This window comes from Salvelinus namaycush, chromosome 16 (assembly GCF_016432855.1).
Source record: "Salvelinus namaycush isolate Seneca chromosome 16, SaNama_1.0, whole genome shotgun sequence".
Taxonomy (NCBI): domain Eukaryota; kingdom Metazoa; phylum Chordata; class Actinopteri; order Salmoniformes; family Salmonidae; genus Salvelinus; species Salvelinus namaycush.
Genome location: NC_052322.1, coordinates 4,597,731 through 4,615,663, shown reverse-complemented (window position 1 = coordinate 4,615,663; position 17,933 = coordinate 4,597,731). Strand labels below are relative to the sequence as shown.

The window sequence follows — 17,933 nt, the reverse complement described above, 5'->3', positions numbered from 1 at the left end:
ACATTGCCCCCCTCCCCTCTTCTACGCTGCTGCTACTCTCTATCTATGCATAGTAACTCTCCCTACATGTACATATTACCTTGACACCAGTGCCCCCGAACATTGACTCTGTACCGGTACCTCCTGTATATAGCCTCCACATTGACTCTGTACCGGTACCTCCTGTATATAGCCTCCACATTGACTCTGTACCGGTACCCCCTGTATATAGCCTCCACATTGACTCTGTACCGGTACCTCCTGTGTATAGTCTCCACATTGACTCTGTACCGTAATACCCTGTATATAGCCTCCAAATTGACTCTGTACCGTAATACCCTGTATATAGCCTCCACATTGACTCTGTACCGGTACCCCCTGTATATAGCACCGATATTGTTATATTACTGCTGCTCTTTAATTATTTGTTATTCTTATCTCTTACTTGCTTGGGGGTAATTTCTTAAGACTGCATTGTTGGTTAAGGGCTTGTAAGTAAGCATTTCACTGTAAGGTTGTATTCCGCACATGTGACAAATAACATTTGATTTGGCTTGTTAAACATTTTAACTCCTAAACTTACTTAGGCTTGACATAACAGAGGGGTGAATACTTATTGAATCAAGCCAGCTTTTCATTTTTTATTCATCTGTAAATAATTTATAAAATGTGGTGTAGGCCAGTGATATTTTTTTCCGGTTGTGTTCAGGTTGTAATGTTCAGGTTGTAACAACAAAATGTTGAAAAAGCCACTGTATACAGTGCATTCGGAAAGTATTCATACCCCCTGACTTATTCTGAAATGGATTAAATAGTTTCCCCCCCTCATCAATCTACACACAATACCCCATCGTTACAAAGCAAACACAGGTTTTTAGATTTTTTTGCAAATGTATAAAAATAATATCACATTTACATAAGTATTCAGACCCTTTACTCAGTACTTTGTTCACACACCTTTGGCAGCAATTGCACCCTCAAGTCTTCTTGGGTAGGACTACAAGCTTGGCACACCTGTATTTGGGGAGTTTCTCCCATTCTTCTCTTCAGATTCTCTCAAGCTCTGTCAGTTTGGATGGGGAGCGTCACTGCACAGCTATTTTCAGGTCGCTCCAGAGATGTTCGATCGGGTTCAAGTCCGGGCTCGGGCAGGGCAACTCAAGGACATTTAGAGACTTGTCCCAAAGCCACTCCTGCGTTGTCTTGGCTGTGTGCTGAGGTACCTTGTCCTGTTGTAAGGTGAACCTTCTCCCCAGTCTGAGGTCCTGAGTGCTCTGGAGAAGGTTTTCTTCAAGGATCTCTCTGTACTTTTCTCCGTTCATCTTTCCCTCGATCCTGACTCGTCTCCCCGTCCCTGCCGCTGAAAGACATCCCCACAGCATGATGCTGCCTTCACCATAGGGATGGTGCCAGTTTTCCTCCAGATGTGACACTTGGCATTCAGTACAAAGAGTTCAATCAAGGTTTCATAAGACCAGAGCATCTTGTTTCTCGTGGTCTGAGATTCCTTTAGGTGCCTTTTGGCAAATTCCAAGCAGGCTGTCATGTGCCGTTTACTGAGGAGTGGCATCCGTCTGATTGGTGGAGTTCTCCCATCTCCACAGAGGAGCTATTGAGCTCTGTCACAGGGACCATCGGGTTCTTTGTCACCTCCCTGACCAAGGCCCTTCTCCCCCGATTGCTCAGTTTGGCCGGGCGGCCAGCTCTAGGAAGTCTTGGTGGTTCCAAACTTCTTCCATTTAAGAATGATGGAGGCCACTGTGTTCTTGAGGACCTTCAATGCTGCAGAATGTTGCAGAACCCCAGATCTGTGCCTCGACACAATCCTGTCTCGGAACTCTACAGACAATTCCTTCGACCTCATGGCTTGTTTTTTGCTCTGTCAACTGTGGGACCTTATATAGACAGGTATGTGCCTTTCCAAATCATGTCCAATCACTTGAATTTACCACAGGTGGACTCCAATCAAATTGCAGAAACATCTGAAGGATTATCAATGGAAACATGATGCACCTGAGCTCAATTTCGAGTCCCATAGCAAAGGGTCTGAATACTTATGTAAATAAGGTATTTCTGTTTTTTTTTTTATATACATTTGCAACAATTTCTAAACCTGTTTTCACTTTTTCATTATGGGGTATTGTGTGTAGATTGATGAGCGGAAAAACAATCAATTTTAGAACATGGCTGGAATGTGGAAAAAGGGAAGGGGTCAGAATACTTTCCGAATGCACTGCCAGATAATTACTCCTCAGCTTGTAGGGATGCATGATTGGCAATGTACCAGGCAAGTACTGTTTTCGACTTTGTTATATACAGTGTACTTACTTGACATAAGTACAATTAAGTACCAGACCAAAACACCAGAGTAAGCCTAAATACACATTTCCATGCCACAAGAATGAAAATGTAATGAACCATGTGCTAAAACAGTGTTTGTAACCCACCCAGATCTTCATGCATCACCTACTGTGTATGAAACAGTCCATAGTGAAACACATAAACTATCCTGGTTTAGTAACCATGCCTGTCTATCTCTTTGTCCCGGCCTCTGCAGAAAGCCTATAAAGCGTCTGGGGACGAGATGAGGTCGGCAGGCTACGACTTGAGGCTGGATGCTATTCCCTTCCAGACGGCCAAGGCTTCCACGAATATCGCCAGTGATGTGAGTTTAGTTTACACAAGAGAAAAAAGCAACAACAAATACTAACACATTTCTGTTTTAATTGTCTTTCTTGCACTCACACTTGTATTTTACTTACTAGCACTGATTTTGCTAATAGCTGCTTTATTGAGGAAAGTTTTTGTCTTACCTTGGACGTTACACCAATTTGTTGCCTTTTGAGAAGTGTAACTTGGTTTAAAAAAAAATTATTTCACCTTATTGTAACATTCTGTCGTAAAGATCACATTCAACTACATAAAAAAAAAATCCCATCTCTCAAGTCAGCTGTATATCCCCTTGTGACAGCAGGAATGTAAGCTTGTTGTGTGCAACAGTCAGTGGCAATTTACCCTTTGCTAAGCCCCGTCCCTCTTGGTTACTGTTGCAACCTTGGACAACATTTTCCCGGGAAGCCCAATTCCACCTTCTAACCACTGGCTAAATGCCCTCACAATGATCTCAAATGTGTTTTCAACACACAATGTAAATAAACACAGACTACCCCTTGCTAATCAGGAAACTCTTGCGTATGTTGTGGTGAACTGTCATTACAATTGCTTCATGGCAACCTGGTAAAATTATGTTTGTGGTGTGGCTAGGCACTGAACTAGCTTGTGCTCTCAAATCGTATCCTGATGTTGACAACAGACCAGATGGGAGTTGTATTAACAACATGGCTAACTTAGCTAGCTAACATACATTTAGAGAAAACAAGTTATATTAAGTGGCTAGCTAGCATTAGCAACATTTGGTGGTCAATGAGACTGAGAGCTAGCTAACCAGCTGAGGTACAGTGGTTGCTCAACTAAAAGTTTTGAGATTATACTGCGGGACTTAATAATTAATTTATTTAGAGGTCATTTGTGTTTTAGTACGGTACCCTGCGTCACTGCTTCAGACCAGTGTAAGGGAAGTTAGAGCACTGATTATGCTTTTGGGTCCCAAGGCGCTAATGTGTCTCTAACTGACAATGAATGGGCAACATAAACCAAATAGAAACTGATAAAACTTCAACATTTTATTTCAATTAATTGAATGATGAAGAAGGTGATTGAATTTAGAACAATAGTGGAAGAATTGCTATTCCTCTGTCCTGCACGCGGACACCTGGAAAATTACACTTATTTTTTTGTTACTAACTCGTCAGTATTACTTACTAAAGCTGTTGTAACACAAAGGTTTTTATTCTAAGAGAAATTAAAATGTTCAATTATATTCCATGATATTCTTAAGATATATGTGTTGACTGAATATTAGCAAGTGATGTCTGCTAAATAATCAAGGTCATGGCGCATAGGGTTTTGCGCATAGGGTTTTGCTCTGAAACAAGCATGGGGACTGGTCTTGATAAATCAATTAGATTTTTTTCCCACTGAATCTCCGTTTGGGTATTGGTTAGTACTGTAGCCTACTCCCGACCGTCACGTTGTACAGCACCATATTTTCTAAGGGAAAACCTGAGGGTTTTGTTTTTCTTGGAATAGAAACACCATAATATTAATCAGATTAATTAAGATACATTTCTTTAAATCAATCCCATATACTATGTTCGTACAATTTCTTTTTTTTCAATTCTCTATTACAGTGGTTCCCAAACTTTTTACAGTCCCGTACCCCTTCAAACATTCAACCTCCAGCTGTGTACCCCCTCTAGCACTAGGGGTCAGAGCACTCTCAAATGTTGTTTTTTGCCATCATTGTAAGCCTGCCACACACACACATTTATTAACCATAAGAATGAGTGTGAGTTTTTGTCACAACCCGGCACGTGGGAAGTGACAAAGAGCTCTTATATGACCAGGGCACAAAAAGTAATATAATAATAAACAATTTTGTCTTTATTTAACCATCTTACATATAAAACCTAATTTGTTAATTGAAAATTGTGAATAACTCACCACAGGTTAATGAGAAGGGTGTGCTGGAAAGGATGCACATAACTCTGCAATGTTGGGTTGTATTGGAGAGAGTCTCAGTCTTAAATCATTTTCCACACACAGTCTGTGCCCGTATTTAGTTTTCATGCTAGTGTGGGCCGAGAATCACCTCTCACATAGGTACGTGATTGCAAAGGGCATCAGTGTCTTAACAGCGTGATTTGCCAAGGCAGGATACTCTGAGCGCAGCCCAATCCAGAAATCTGGCAGTGGCTTCTGATTAAATAACATTTTCACAGAACTGCTTGTTTCGATGAGGCTCTCTTGTTCAGATATAGGTAAGTGGACTGGAGACAGGGCATGAAAGGGATAACGAATCCAGTTGTTTGTTATCTGTTTCGGGAAAGTACCTGCATAATTGCGCACCCAACTCACTCAGGTGCTTCGCTATATTACATTTGACATTGTCCGTAAGCTTGAGTTCATTTACACAAAAGTAATCATACAATGATGGAAAGACCTGTGTGTTGTCCCTAATGCAGACAGGGAAGAGCTCCAACTTCTTAATCATAGCCTCAATTTTGTCCCACACATTGAGTATAGTTGAGGAGAGTCCCTGTAATCCTAGATTCAGATCATTCAGGTGAGAAAAAACATCACCCAGGTAGGCCAGTCGTGTGAGAAACTCGTCATCATGCAAGTGATCAGACAAGTGAAAATGATGGTCAGTAAAGAACTCTAAGCTCATCTCTCAATTAAAAAAAACGTGTCAATACTTTTCCCCTTGATAACCAGCACACTTATGTTTGTTGTAAAGTGTTACATGGTTGCTGTCCATATCATTGCATAGTGCAGAAAATGCAGTGCATTACAAAAGTATTCATCCCCCTTGGCGTTTTTCCTATTTTGTTGCATTACAACCTGTAATTTAAATGTATTTTTATTTGGATGTCATGTAATGGACATACACAAAATAGTCCAAATTGGTGAAGTGAAATGAAAAAATTACTTGTTTCAAAAAATTCTATAAAATAAAAAACAGAAAATTGGGATAAACAAACGTACAGCCAATAACACAATAGAAAATCTATATACAGTGTGTGCAAATGAAGTAAGGCCATAGTGGTGAAGTAATTACAATTTAGCAATTAACACTGGAGTGATAGATGTGCATAGGAGGATGTGCAAAGAAATACTGGTGTGCAAAAGAGCAGAAAAAAATATGGGGATGAAGTAGGTAGTTGGTTGGATGGGCTATTTACAGATGGGCTGTGTACAGCTGCAGCGATCGGTAAGCTGCTCTGACAACCGATGCTTGAAGTTACTGATTGAAGTTAGTGAGGGAGATATGTCTCCAACTTCAGTGATTTAAAAAAAAAAATGTTTGAAGGTAGGCCTTGACATACATCCACAAGTACACCTCCAATTAACTCAAATTATGTCAATTAGCCTATCAGAAGCTTCTAAACCATTACATAATTTTCTGGATTTTCCAAGCTGTTTAAAGGCACAGTCAACTTAGTGTATGTAAACTTCTGACCCACTGGAATTGTGATACAATTGTAATAAGTGAAGAAATCTGTCTATAAACAATTGTTGGAAAAAATGACTTGTGTCATGCACAAAGGAGATGTCCTAACCAACTTGCCAAAACTATAGTTTGTTAACAAGAAAATTGTGGAGTGGTTGAAAAACAAGGTTTAATGACTCCAACCTAAGCGTATGTAAACTTCCGACTTCAACTGTATTTTACACATTCTTACCTCATCGCTGACATTGTTTATGTAGAGAGTGAACAGTAATGGACCAAGTATAGAACCTTGTAGGACCCATATAACCAACTCCAATGGCTCCGACTGGATGCCGTTGACTCCAACAGCCTGACTTCTATCCTTTAGATAGTCATGAAACCAACGACAGGCATCCGATCCCAGTCCTATTGACGACAGCTTACCCAAAAGTATCGCATGGTCTACAGTGTCAAAAGCTTTAGACAAATCTATGAACAAGGCGGCACAGTACTTTGTATTATCTAGGGCAGGGGTGTCAAAGTCAAATGGACGGAGGGCCAAATAAAAAATTTAGCTACAAGCCGAGGGCCGGACTGTTCGAATGTTCATTGAAAAATTTTTAAATGACGCATATAGTCTAGTGAACCTAATTGAACCTACTGAAAACCTAACAAATATATTCCAATATGATCAGATAAATAAAGCAATATTTTCTTATGGCTCTGTCAGTAATCTTTAATTTTCAACAGACACAAAAGACAAATTTCCTTTATATAAAAATCCCCATAACATGAACATTAAATGAAAGAAACCGGTATTCAAGGCACCATCAGTAGCCTATATTTTCTATTTTAGCAAAAGTGGGCTAAATTTACTTCAAAGAAAAAAACAATAATAGCAATTTTCTATCATCCACTCAACTGAAATATTTTTAAAATATAATTGGATTGAAATACAATAAAATAAAGTGCAAAAATCTAGCCTTTTGTAGCCTTTGTTCCATGTCCATATTCTTGTTTTTGTCCGCGTGTTTCGTTTCATAATGTCGTCTCAGATTATACTCTTTCAGTACCGCCACACTTTCTCCACACAGAAGACACACAGGTTTTCCAGCTACCTCCGTGAACATATACTCCGACTCCCACCTTGTTTGAAACCCCCGGTTCTCAGTGTCCACCTTCCGTTTTGCCATTTTTGATGGGTATCTGAAAGTTAATTTTACTGTGATGCTGACGACTGCTGTGCCAATAAATATTGAAATGAAGCAGCCTACTGCTCGGTGCGTCACCGTTGCATTGTGGGAAATGTAGTATTGGTGCGTGTAAAAGATCTGCGGGCTGCCGGCTTGCTGCGGTCTGCGGGCCGGTTCTAATAATAAATCAAGATCATCCCAGGGGCCGTAAAAAACCTTCTCGCGGGCCGGATGTGGCCCGCGGGCCTTGACTCTGACATATGTGATCTAGGGCATTAGTAATATCATTTACAACACGTACAGTGGCCGTAGTGGTACTGTGTTTAGGTCTGAAGCCAGATTGATTGCTAGAAAGAATATTGTTAACAGTTAAAAATGGTTGTAGTTGCCTATGCACCAATGACTCTAAAATTTTTGCCAAACAGGAGAGCTTAGAGATGGGCCTATAATTATCCAATTCACTACCATCACCTCCCTTGAGGAGTGGTAAAACAAAGGCTGTTTTCCAATCTTTATGAATATTTCCTACGACTAATGTTCGAAGATATGCGTCACTGCACTAGCAGTGATAGGTGCCGCACACTTGAGTAAATATGGATCCAGATTGTAAGCGCCTAACGATTTCTTCGAATCTATAACAGATAGTGCAGATAAGACCTCATCTTCTGTGACTTTTTGGAAATTAAAAACCGGCTTACTGTTTTCCACATCAGCTGATGGGCTGAAACAATAGACCGGTCAGGATCATGTTGGCCATTTTGTTTCTTTCAAAAAGAAAACCAGCAGAAATATAGCTCCAAAAAGGGTTCTGCTATCATTACAACCCTTTTCTGGTACTACAAATAACCTTTTCTTAATGGTTCTTCATAGAACATTAATGGTGCTGTAAAGAACCATTTCATAAAGAATTGGTTCACTCATTTTCTAAACTGCAAAGAGTCATCATGGTTCCACAACCATCACCCTTACCAAATAACCCTTGTGTGTAGCCTGGGAACCAGTTTGTGCCATCATGCCGATTCTTCTCATGCCAAAATGTTTGGAATGATACCACAAACAGATCTGGGACCAAGCTAAATAGCATCTGCTAGTAGAGTAGAGCCAAGTGGAATTGGGCGGTTCTCTAAAATGGTCCTGTCTTTGCACCCTCAGTTCCGCTACAAGGAAGCCTTTGTGAAGGAGAAGGGTCAGCAGGTGGGGCTGCTCAGTGTCGAGGATGACCCAAAGATGGTGCACTCCCTGGCAGCCAGCAAGCTCCAGAGCTGCCTGGGGTACAAGAGGCAGGCTCAAGAGAATCGCTCCCAGTTCAAGATGCATGCCGACCAGCCTGTGTTCCAGCAGGCCAAGAAGAGCCAAGCTCTGGCCAGCCACCAGACCTACAACCAGAGGCTCCATGACTACACCTTTGACCCTCAGCAGCTCAACGTACAACACGCCAAGCAGGCCTACAAGCTGCAGAGTGACGTGAGTGTGTTTGTGTGTGTGTGCGCATGCATGTGTGTGTGTGTGTGTGTGTCTGGGGGGGTACCCATTGTAAATTGTAGAAATGGTTTAGAGTTTAAGGTATACTCAATTTACTGGGATTCCAGTGCAGAGAATAATATAATAGTGAAGACATCAAAACTATGAAATAACACATGGAATCATGTAGTAATCAAAAAAGTGTTAAACAAATCAAAATATATTTAGATGTTAGATTCTTCAAAGTAGCTACCCTTTGCCTTGATGACACCTTTTCACACTCTTGGTATTCTCTCAACCAGCTTCACCTGGCATGCTTTTCCAACAGTCTTGAAGGAGTAACCCCAAATGCTGAGCATACCGCTGAGCACTTGTTGGCTGCTTTTTCTTCACTCTGCCGTCCAACTCTTCCCAAACCATCTCAATTGGGTTGAGATCAGGTGATTGTGGATGCCAGGTCATCTTATGGAGCACTCCATCACTCTCCTTCTTTGTCAAATAGCCCTTAGACAGCCTGGAGGTGTGTTGGGTCATTGTTCTGTTGAAAAACAAATGATAGTCTCACTAAGCGCAAACCGGATGGGATGGCGTATGGCTGCAGAATGCTGTGGTAGCCATGCTGGTTAAGTGTGACTTGAATTCTAAATAAATCACAGACAGTGTCAACAGCAAAGCACCCCCACACCATCACACCTCCCCCTCCATGCTTCACAGTGGGAATCACACATGCAGAGATCATCCGTTCGCCTACTCTGTGTCTCACAAGACATGGCGGTTGGAACGCAAAATTTCAAATTTGGACTCCAGACCAAAGGACACATTTCCAACGGTCTAATGTCCAATGCTAGTGTTTGTTGGCCCAAGCAAGTCTCTTCTTATTATTGGTGTCCTTTTGTAGTGGTTTATTTGCTGCAATTCGACCATGAATGCCCGATTCACGGAGTGAAACTCAGTCAGTTAAACTCAGTCAAAACAGAAAATGTGTGTCAGTCTGTCTCTTGTGAAAACAGTGAACAACTTGTGAACATTTCTGAATTATAATATATACTGTGGCAATTTTAGAAAAAACAAAAACATACTCACTGAGATTATGATCGCCTGTCTGGAACACAACGAGATGCTGGACGTGCTCCGGCAGCAACGCATGATGATGGTGCAGACTATCTCTATTGATATGCCTGATTCACGGAGTCTCCTCTGGACAGTTGATGTTGAGATGTGTCTGTTCCTTGAACTCTGTTAAGCATTTATTTTGGCTGCAATCTGAGGTGCAGTTAACTCTGCTGTAGAGGATATGTTCATTAGAGGTCACTCTGGGTCTTCCTTTCCTGTGGCGGTCCTCATGAGAACCAGTTTCATCATAGCGCTTGATGTTTTTTTTTGCAACTGCACTTGAAGAAACTTTCAAAGTTCTTGAAATTTCCGGATTGACTGACCTTCATGTCTTAAAGTAATGATGGACTGTCATTTCTCTTTGCTTCTTGCCATGATATGGACTTTTACCAAATAGGGCTATCTTCTGTATACCACCCCTACCTTGTCACAACAGAACTGACTGGCTCAAACACATTAAGAAGGTAAGAAATTCCACAAATTACCTTTTAAGAAGGCACACCTATTACTTGAAATGCATTCTAGGTGACTACCTCATGAAGCTGGTTGAGAGAATGCCAAGAGTGTGAAAAGCTGTCATCAATGCAAAGGGTGGTTACTTAAACAATTGTAAATATATTTTACATTTTAGATTCTTCTAACACTTTTTTGGTTACTACATGATACCATATGAGTTATTTCATAATTTTGACGTCTTCACTATTATTCTACAATGTAGAAGATGGTCAAATTCAAGAAAAACCCTTTTGACTGGTACTAGATATGTGGACAAAACATTAGGATTACCTTCCTAATATTGACTTGTGCCCCCCCCCCCCCCCCAACGCGATTTGTTGCAGGTGAACTACAAGTCAGATCTGAACTGGATCAGGGGTGTGGGCTGGACCCCCCCTGGCTCCCATAAGGTGGAGATGGCCCGGCGGGCTGCAGAACTGGGACTGAAGAGCGTGAGCACTGAGGACGCCATTGCCCAGTACCAACACATGATGATGATGGTGAGAGAGCGATTACAAAATACAGCATGCTTTCATGTATATTGTTTAAAAAAATGCTATTGCAACCTCTTTGCAATAAGAAATTGAGACAAAGCTCAAGAGAAGTTTCAAGTTCCTCTGTCCAGTGTCTTGTGTTCTTTTGCCCATCTTAATCTTTTATTTTTATTGGCCGGTCTGAGATATGGCTTTTTCTTTGCAACTCTGCCTAGAAGGCCAGCATCCCGGAGTCGCCTCTTCACTGTTGACGTTGAGACTGGTGTTTTGCGGGTACTGTTTAATTAAGATGCCAGTTGAGGACTTGTGAGGCGTCTGTTTCTCAAGCTAGACACTCTAATGTACTTGTCCTCTTGCTCAGTTGTGCACCGGGGCCTCCCTCTCCTCTTTCTATTCTGGTTAGAGCCAGTTTGCACTATTCTGTGAAGGGAGTAGTACACACCGTTGAGATCTTCAGTTTCTTGGCAATTTCTCGCATGGAATAGCCTTTATTTCTCAGAACAAGAATAGACTGACGAGTTTCAGAAGAAAGTCTTTGTTTCTGGCCATTTTGAGCCTGTAATCGAACTCACAAATGTTGATGTACCAGATACTCAACTAGTCTAAAGAAGGACAGTTTTATTGCTTCTTTAATCAGGACAACAGTTTTTGGCTGTGCTAACATAATTGCAAAAGTTTTTTTTAATGATCAATTAGCCTTTTAAAATGATAAACTTGGATTAGCTAACACAACGTGCCATTGGAACACAGGAGTGATGGTTGCTGATAATGAGCCTCTGTACGCCTATGTAGCTATTCCATTAAAAATCAGCTGTTTCCAGCTACAATAGTCATTTACAACATTAACAATGTCTACACTGTACACAATGTCTACACTGTTATTTTAATGGACAAAAAATGTGCTTTTCTTTCAATAACAAGGACATTTATAAGTAACCCCAAACTTCTGAACAGTGTATACATTCACCTGTGGATACTGTCATGAAATACAGTTTCACATAAACAAATTGAAACTTCACTCTCCTACAGATATAGAAAGGGTAGATGGCCCTTATGAGGCACAGGAGATATTGGTAAGAAACCAGCTTACCTTTTTTATTTTAGGCTGGCCACCTCCACTACCGATTCTCCTTCCCACGAAGTCTCTCTCAAAGGTGAATCCAATTGTTAAAAATGAAAATGCTATTGCAATAAGGAATTTATTACCAAGGATGCCGTCAGCTGAGTACATCCTGTGTACATCAAACAAGCTAAGCGTCAGTATAGAGACAAAGTAGACAGACTAAACAACTTCTTTACTCGCTTTGAGGACAATACAGTGGCACTGACACGGCCCGCTACCAAAACCTGTGGACTCTAGTTTACTACAGCCGACGTGAGTAAAACATTTAAATGTGTAAACCCTCGCAAAGCTGCAGGCCCAGACGGCATCCCCAGCTGCGTCCTCAGAGCATGCGCAGACCAGCTGTCTGGTGTGTTTACGGACATATTCAATCAATCCTTATCCCAGTCTGCTGTTCCCAAATGCTTCAAGAGGGCCACCATTGTTCCTGTTCCCAAGAAAGCTAACTGAGCTAAACGACTACCGCCCCGTAGAACTCACTTCCGTCATCATGAAGTGCTTTGAGAGACTAGTCAAGGACCACATCACCTCCACCCTACCTGACACCCTAGACCCACTTCAATTTGCTTACCGCCCCAATAGGTCCACAGACGACGCAATCGCAACCACACTGCCCTAACCTACCTGGACAAGAGGAATACCTATGGTAGAATGCTGTTCATCGACTATAGCTCAGCATTTAACACCATAGTACCCTCCAAACTCGTCATCAAGCTCGAGACCCTGGGTCTCGACCCCGGTGCAACTGGGTACTGGACTTCCTGACGGGCCGCCCCCAGGTGGTGAGGAGTGTGGTGAAAATAACCTCACACTCAACGTCAACAAAACAAAGGAGATGATCGTGGACTTCAGGAAACAGCAGAGGGAGCACCCCCCTATCCACATCGACGGGACAGTAGTGGAGAGGGTAGTAAGTTTTAAGTTCCTCTGCGTACACATCACGGACAAACTGAATTGGTCCACCCACACAGACAGCGTGGTGAAGAAGGCGTCACCAAAAGCACTCACAAACTTTTACAGATGCACAATCGAGAGCATCCTGTCGGGCTGTATCGCCGCCTGGTATGGCAACTGCTCCGCCCACAACCGTAAGGCTCCAGAGGGTAGTGAGGTCTGCACAACGCATCACCGGGGGCAAACTACCTGCCCTCCAGGACACCTACACCACCCGATGTCACATGAAGGCCATAAAGATCATCAAGGACAACAACCACCCGAGCCACTGCCTGTTCACCCCGCTATCATCCAGAAGGTGAGGTCAGTACAGGTGCATCAAAGCAGGGACCGAGAGACTGAAAAACAGCTTCTATCTCAAGGTCATCAGACTGTTAAACAGCCACCACTAACATTGAGTGGCTGCTGCCAACATACTGACTCAACTCCAGCCACTTTAATAATGGAAAATTGATGTAAAAAATGTATCGCTAGCCACTTTAAACAATGCCACTTAATATAATGTTTACATACCCTACATTACTCATCTCATATGTATATACTGTACTCTATATCATCTCCTGCATCTTGCCATCTTTATGTAATACATGTATCACTACCCACTTTAAACAATGCCACTTTTATATGTTTACATACCCTAGATTACTCATCTCATATGTATATACTGTACTCGATACCATCTACTGCATCTTACCTATGCCGTTCTGTACCATCACTCAATCATATATTTTTATGTACATATTCTTCATCCCTTTACACTTGTGTGTATAAGGTAGTTGTTGTGAAATTGTTAGGTTAGATTACTCGTTGGTTATTACTGCATTGTCGGAACTAGAAGCACAAGCATTTCGCTACACTCGCATTAACATCTGCTAACCATGTGTATGTGACAAATAAAATTTGATTTGAATTTAGAAAGTTCAAAACACATCTTATACTCTTAACTTTTTCCAAATGTTGTTACGTTACAGCCTTATTCTAAAATGGATTAAATAAAACAATTTCTCGTCAATCTACATACAATATCCCATAATGACAATGTGAAAACAGGTTTTATACATTTTTGCAAATGTATTACAAATAAAAAACAGATACCTTATTTACATAAGTATTCAGACCCTTTACAATGAGACTCAAAATTGAGCTCAGGTGCATCCTGTTTCCATTGATCATCCTTGAGATGTTTCTACATCTTGATTGGAGTCCACCTGTGGTAAATTTGAATTGATTGGACATGATGTGGAAAGGCATACACCTGTCTATATAAGGTCCCACAGTTGACAGTGCATGCCAGAGCAAAAACCAAGCCATGAGGTCAAAGGAATTGTCCGTAGAGCTCTGAGACAGGATTGTGTTGAGGCACAGATCTGGGGAAGGGTACCTGAAAATGTCTGCAGCATTGAAGGTCCCCAAGAACACAGTGGCCTCCATCATTCATAAATGGAAGAAGTTTTGAACCACCAAGACTCTTCCTAGAGCTGGCCACCCGGCCAAACTGAGCAATCGGGGGAGAAGGGCCTTGGTCAGGGAGGTAACCAAGAACCCGATGGTCACTCTGATAGAGCTCCAGAATTCCTCTGTGGAGATGGGAGAGCCTTCCAGAAGGACAACCATCTCTGCAGTACTCCACCAATCAGGCCTTTACAGTAGAATGGCCAGACAGAAGCCACTCCTCAGTAAAAGGCACATGACAGCCTGCTTGGAGTTTGCCAAAAGGAACCTAAAGAACTCTGACCATGAGAAACAAGATTCTCTGGTCTGATGAAACCAAGATTGAACTCTTTGGCCTGAATGCCAAGCGTCACGTCTGAAGGCAACCTGGCACCATCGCTACGGTGAAGCATGGTCGTGGCAGCATCATGCTGTGGGGATGGTTTTCAGCGGCACGGACTTGGAGACTAGTCAGTATCGGGGAAAGATGAACGTGAGCACCCAGAGAGATTGTTGATGAAATCCTGCTCCAGAGCGCTCAGGACCTCAGACTGGGTGAAGGTTCACCTTCCAACAGGACAACGATCCTAAGCACACAGCAAAGACAAGGCAGGAGTGGCTTAGAGACAAATCTGAAAGTCCTTGAGTGGCCCAGCCAGAGCCCAGACTTGAACCCGATCGAACATCTCTGGAGAGACCTGAAAATAGCTGTTTTTCTCATTCTCACCATCCAACCTGACAGAGCTTGAGAGGATCTGCCGAGAAGAATGGGAGAAATTCCCCAAATACCGGTGCGCCAAGTTTTTAGCGTCATACCCAAGAAGACTCAAGGCTTTAATCGCTGCCAAAGGTGCTGAGTAAAGGGTCTGAATACTTATGTAAATGTTATATTTCACTTTATTTTTTATAAATGTACAAAAACTTCTAAAAACCTGTTTTGCTTTGAGATTATGGGCTATTGTGTGTAGATTGAGGAAAACCAGAAATATCATTTTCTCAGCTGTTTGAAGCTTTACATTTTATTTTTTTTAAACCTTCATTTAATTAGGCAAGTCAGTTAAGAACAAATTCTTATTTACAATGACGGCCTACCCCGGCCAAACCCAGACGACGCTGGGCCAATTGTGGGCCGCCCTATGGGACTCCCAATCACGACCGGATGTGATTCAGCCTGGAATCACAACTTAGGGAGGGGAAGCATATACAATTTTGCACATTGGTCTACAGAGGGTAGTGCCTATGTACCAGTACATCACTGGGGCCAAGCTCGCTGCCATCCAGTACCTCTATACCAGACGGTGTCAGTGGAAGGCACAAAATATTGTCAAAGACTCCAGCTACCCAAGTCAGACTGTTCTCTCTGCAAAAGCACGGCAAGCGGTACCGATGCACCAAGTCTGGAACAAACAGGACCCTGAACAGCTTCTACCCCCAAGCCATAACACTTCTACATAGTGCAAAAAGGGTCAATGCAGATAGTTACTAACTAACTCTTTTGACTCATCACATACGCTGCTGCTACTGTTTATCATCTATCCTGTTGCCTAGTCACTTTATCCCTACCTATATGTACATATTTACCTCAATTACCACATACCTCTGCACATCGACTCTGTAGTGGGGCCCTGTGTATATAGCCACGTTATCATTTACTCATTGTGTATTTATTCCTTTTGTTGTTATTATTCTTTTTTTCTTCTTCTCTTCATTGTTGGGAAGTAAGCATTTCACAGATCTACCTGTTGTTTACGAAGCATGTGACAAATAAAACTAGATTTTAGGATTTGATCTACCACTTATCAGACTTGCTTTCAATGAGAATGACAGATCTAATACTCACATTTATATCTGAAATGAGTCTGGTCACTAATATGGAAGGTGTAAATATGCCCAATCTCTCTCTTCGTCCACCAGCAGCAGATGGAGGAGCAGCAGCAGGTGTCAGAACCTGTTGAGACCAGCAAAGAGTTCCAGCAGTCGGGAGTCAATCTAGACGCAATGGAGATCCTCCACGTCAAGAGGAAGAAGACCATCCAAACGGTGAAGAAGTCCAGTTCCTCCTCCTCCTCCATGGATAGCAGCGTCAAGAAGTTAATGATGTCTTCCAACTCAGCCATAGAGTCAATGATGGCTTCCACCTCTGTCTCAGCCATTGAGAACACAGTCAAGATGTCCACAACGAGTGAGGCATCGGCCATAGAAAATGCTTAGACAATGTTGTGAGAAGGTGTTGCCTTAGGGCACGTATCACACTTATTCCACGGAGGGGGCCGAGTGTCTGTGCGTTTTCACTCCGCCCTTGTACTTGATTGATGAATTAAAGTCACTAATTAGTAAGGAACTCACCTCATCTGGTTGTCGAGGTCTTAAACCAGCAGACACTAGGCCCTCCATGGAATGAGTTTGACACCCCTGCCCTAGGAGGTAGGTGGAAGTTGCTTCTAACCTATGATATAGGGTCAGGTCTTTTTTAATTCACCTGATGGATGAAGTAAGCGATTGGAGTTGGATTACCTGATCCTAGATCTATTAAGAGCAATTTCTACTCCGAGATAAAATTAGAGAATGTTGTGAGGGAACTGTGCAAGTCGAATCAGGAAGGGAGTTCAAAAGTGCTGTAAGTGGTTTATGTTGAAGGGTATTTCATTACACATTCATAACCCGTACACAACATTCATAAGAAGTATATGAGAATGTCATCATTTATTTTTCAACAATGACAAGTTTATATTTTTGTTACAGTGCCTTCAGAAAGTATTCATACCCCTCCACATTTTGTTGCGTTACAGCCTGAATTCAAAATGTATTCAAACAATTTTTTTCCACACCCATCTACACATAATACTCCATAATGACAAAGTGAAAACATGTTTTTAGAAATGTTTGCAAATGTATTGAAAATGAAATACAGAAATATCTAATTTACATGTATTCACACCCCTGAATCAATAGTTGTTAGAAGGATCTTTGGCAGCGATTACAGCCATGAGTCTTTCTGGGTAAGTCTCTAAGAGCTTTGCATACCTGGATCGTACAATATTTGCACATTTATTATTTATGAAATTCTGTCAAGTTGGTTGTTGTTAGACAGTCATTTTTAAGTCTTGCCATAGATTTTCAAGCAGGTTTAAGTCAAAACTGTAACCAGGCCACCCAGAATCATTCAATGTCGTCTTGGTAACCAACTCGTGTATTTTGGCCTTGTGTTTTACGTTATTGTCCTGCTGAAAGGTGAATTTGCCTGCCAGTGTCTGTTGGAAAGCAGACAGAACCAGGTTTTCCTCTAGGATCTGCGTATGCTTAGTTGTATTCTGGGTTTCTTTTATCCCCCAAAAATTCCTAGTCCTTGCCGATGACAAACTTAACCATATCATGATGCAGCCACCACCATACTTGAAAATGGGAAGAGTGGTACTCAGTGATGTGTTGTGTTGGATTTGTCCCCAAAGATAACGCTTTGTATTCAGGACATAAAGTTCATTTCTTTGCCACATTTATTGCAGTTTTACTTTAGTGCCTTATTGCATGTTTTGGAATATTTGTATATTTACAGGCTCCTTTGTTTTCAGTCATTTAGGTTAATATTGTGGCGGTGTAACTGCAATGTTGATCCGTCCTCAGTTTTCTCCTTTCACACC

The 17,933-nt window shown here is 41.8% G+C and overlaps 1 protein-coding gene across 1 annotated transcript in view; it reads left to right on the top strand.

The window, feature by feature from the left end:
- LOC120060858 (nebulin-related anchoring protein) overlaps positions 1 to 16,506 on the top strand; it is a 99,743-nt gene extending 83,237 nt beyond the window's left edge. Inside the window, exons 38-41 of the mRNA XM_039010269.1 lie at positions 2,537 to 2,644; positions 8,377 to 8,688; positions 10,638 to 10,793; positions 16,234 to 16,506. Coding sequence (XP_038866197.1) covers positions 2,537 to 2,644; positions 8,377 to 8,688; positions 10,638 to 10,793; positions 16,234 to 16,506 — 849 coding nt within the window. The remainder of the gene's footprint in view (positions 1 to 2,536; positions 2,645 to 8,376; positions 8,689 to 10,637; positions 10,794 to 16,233) is intronic.
- The last annotated feature ends 1,427 nt before the right edge of the window (positions 16,507 to 17,933 follow it).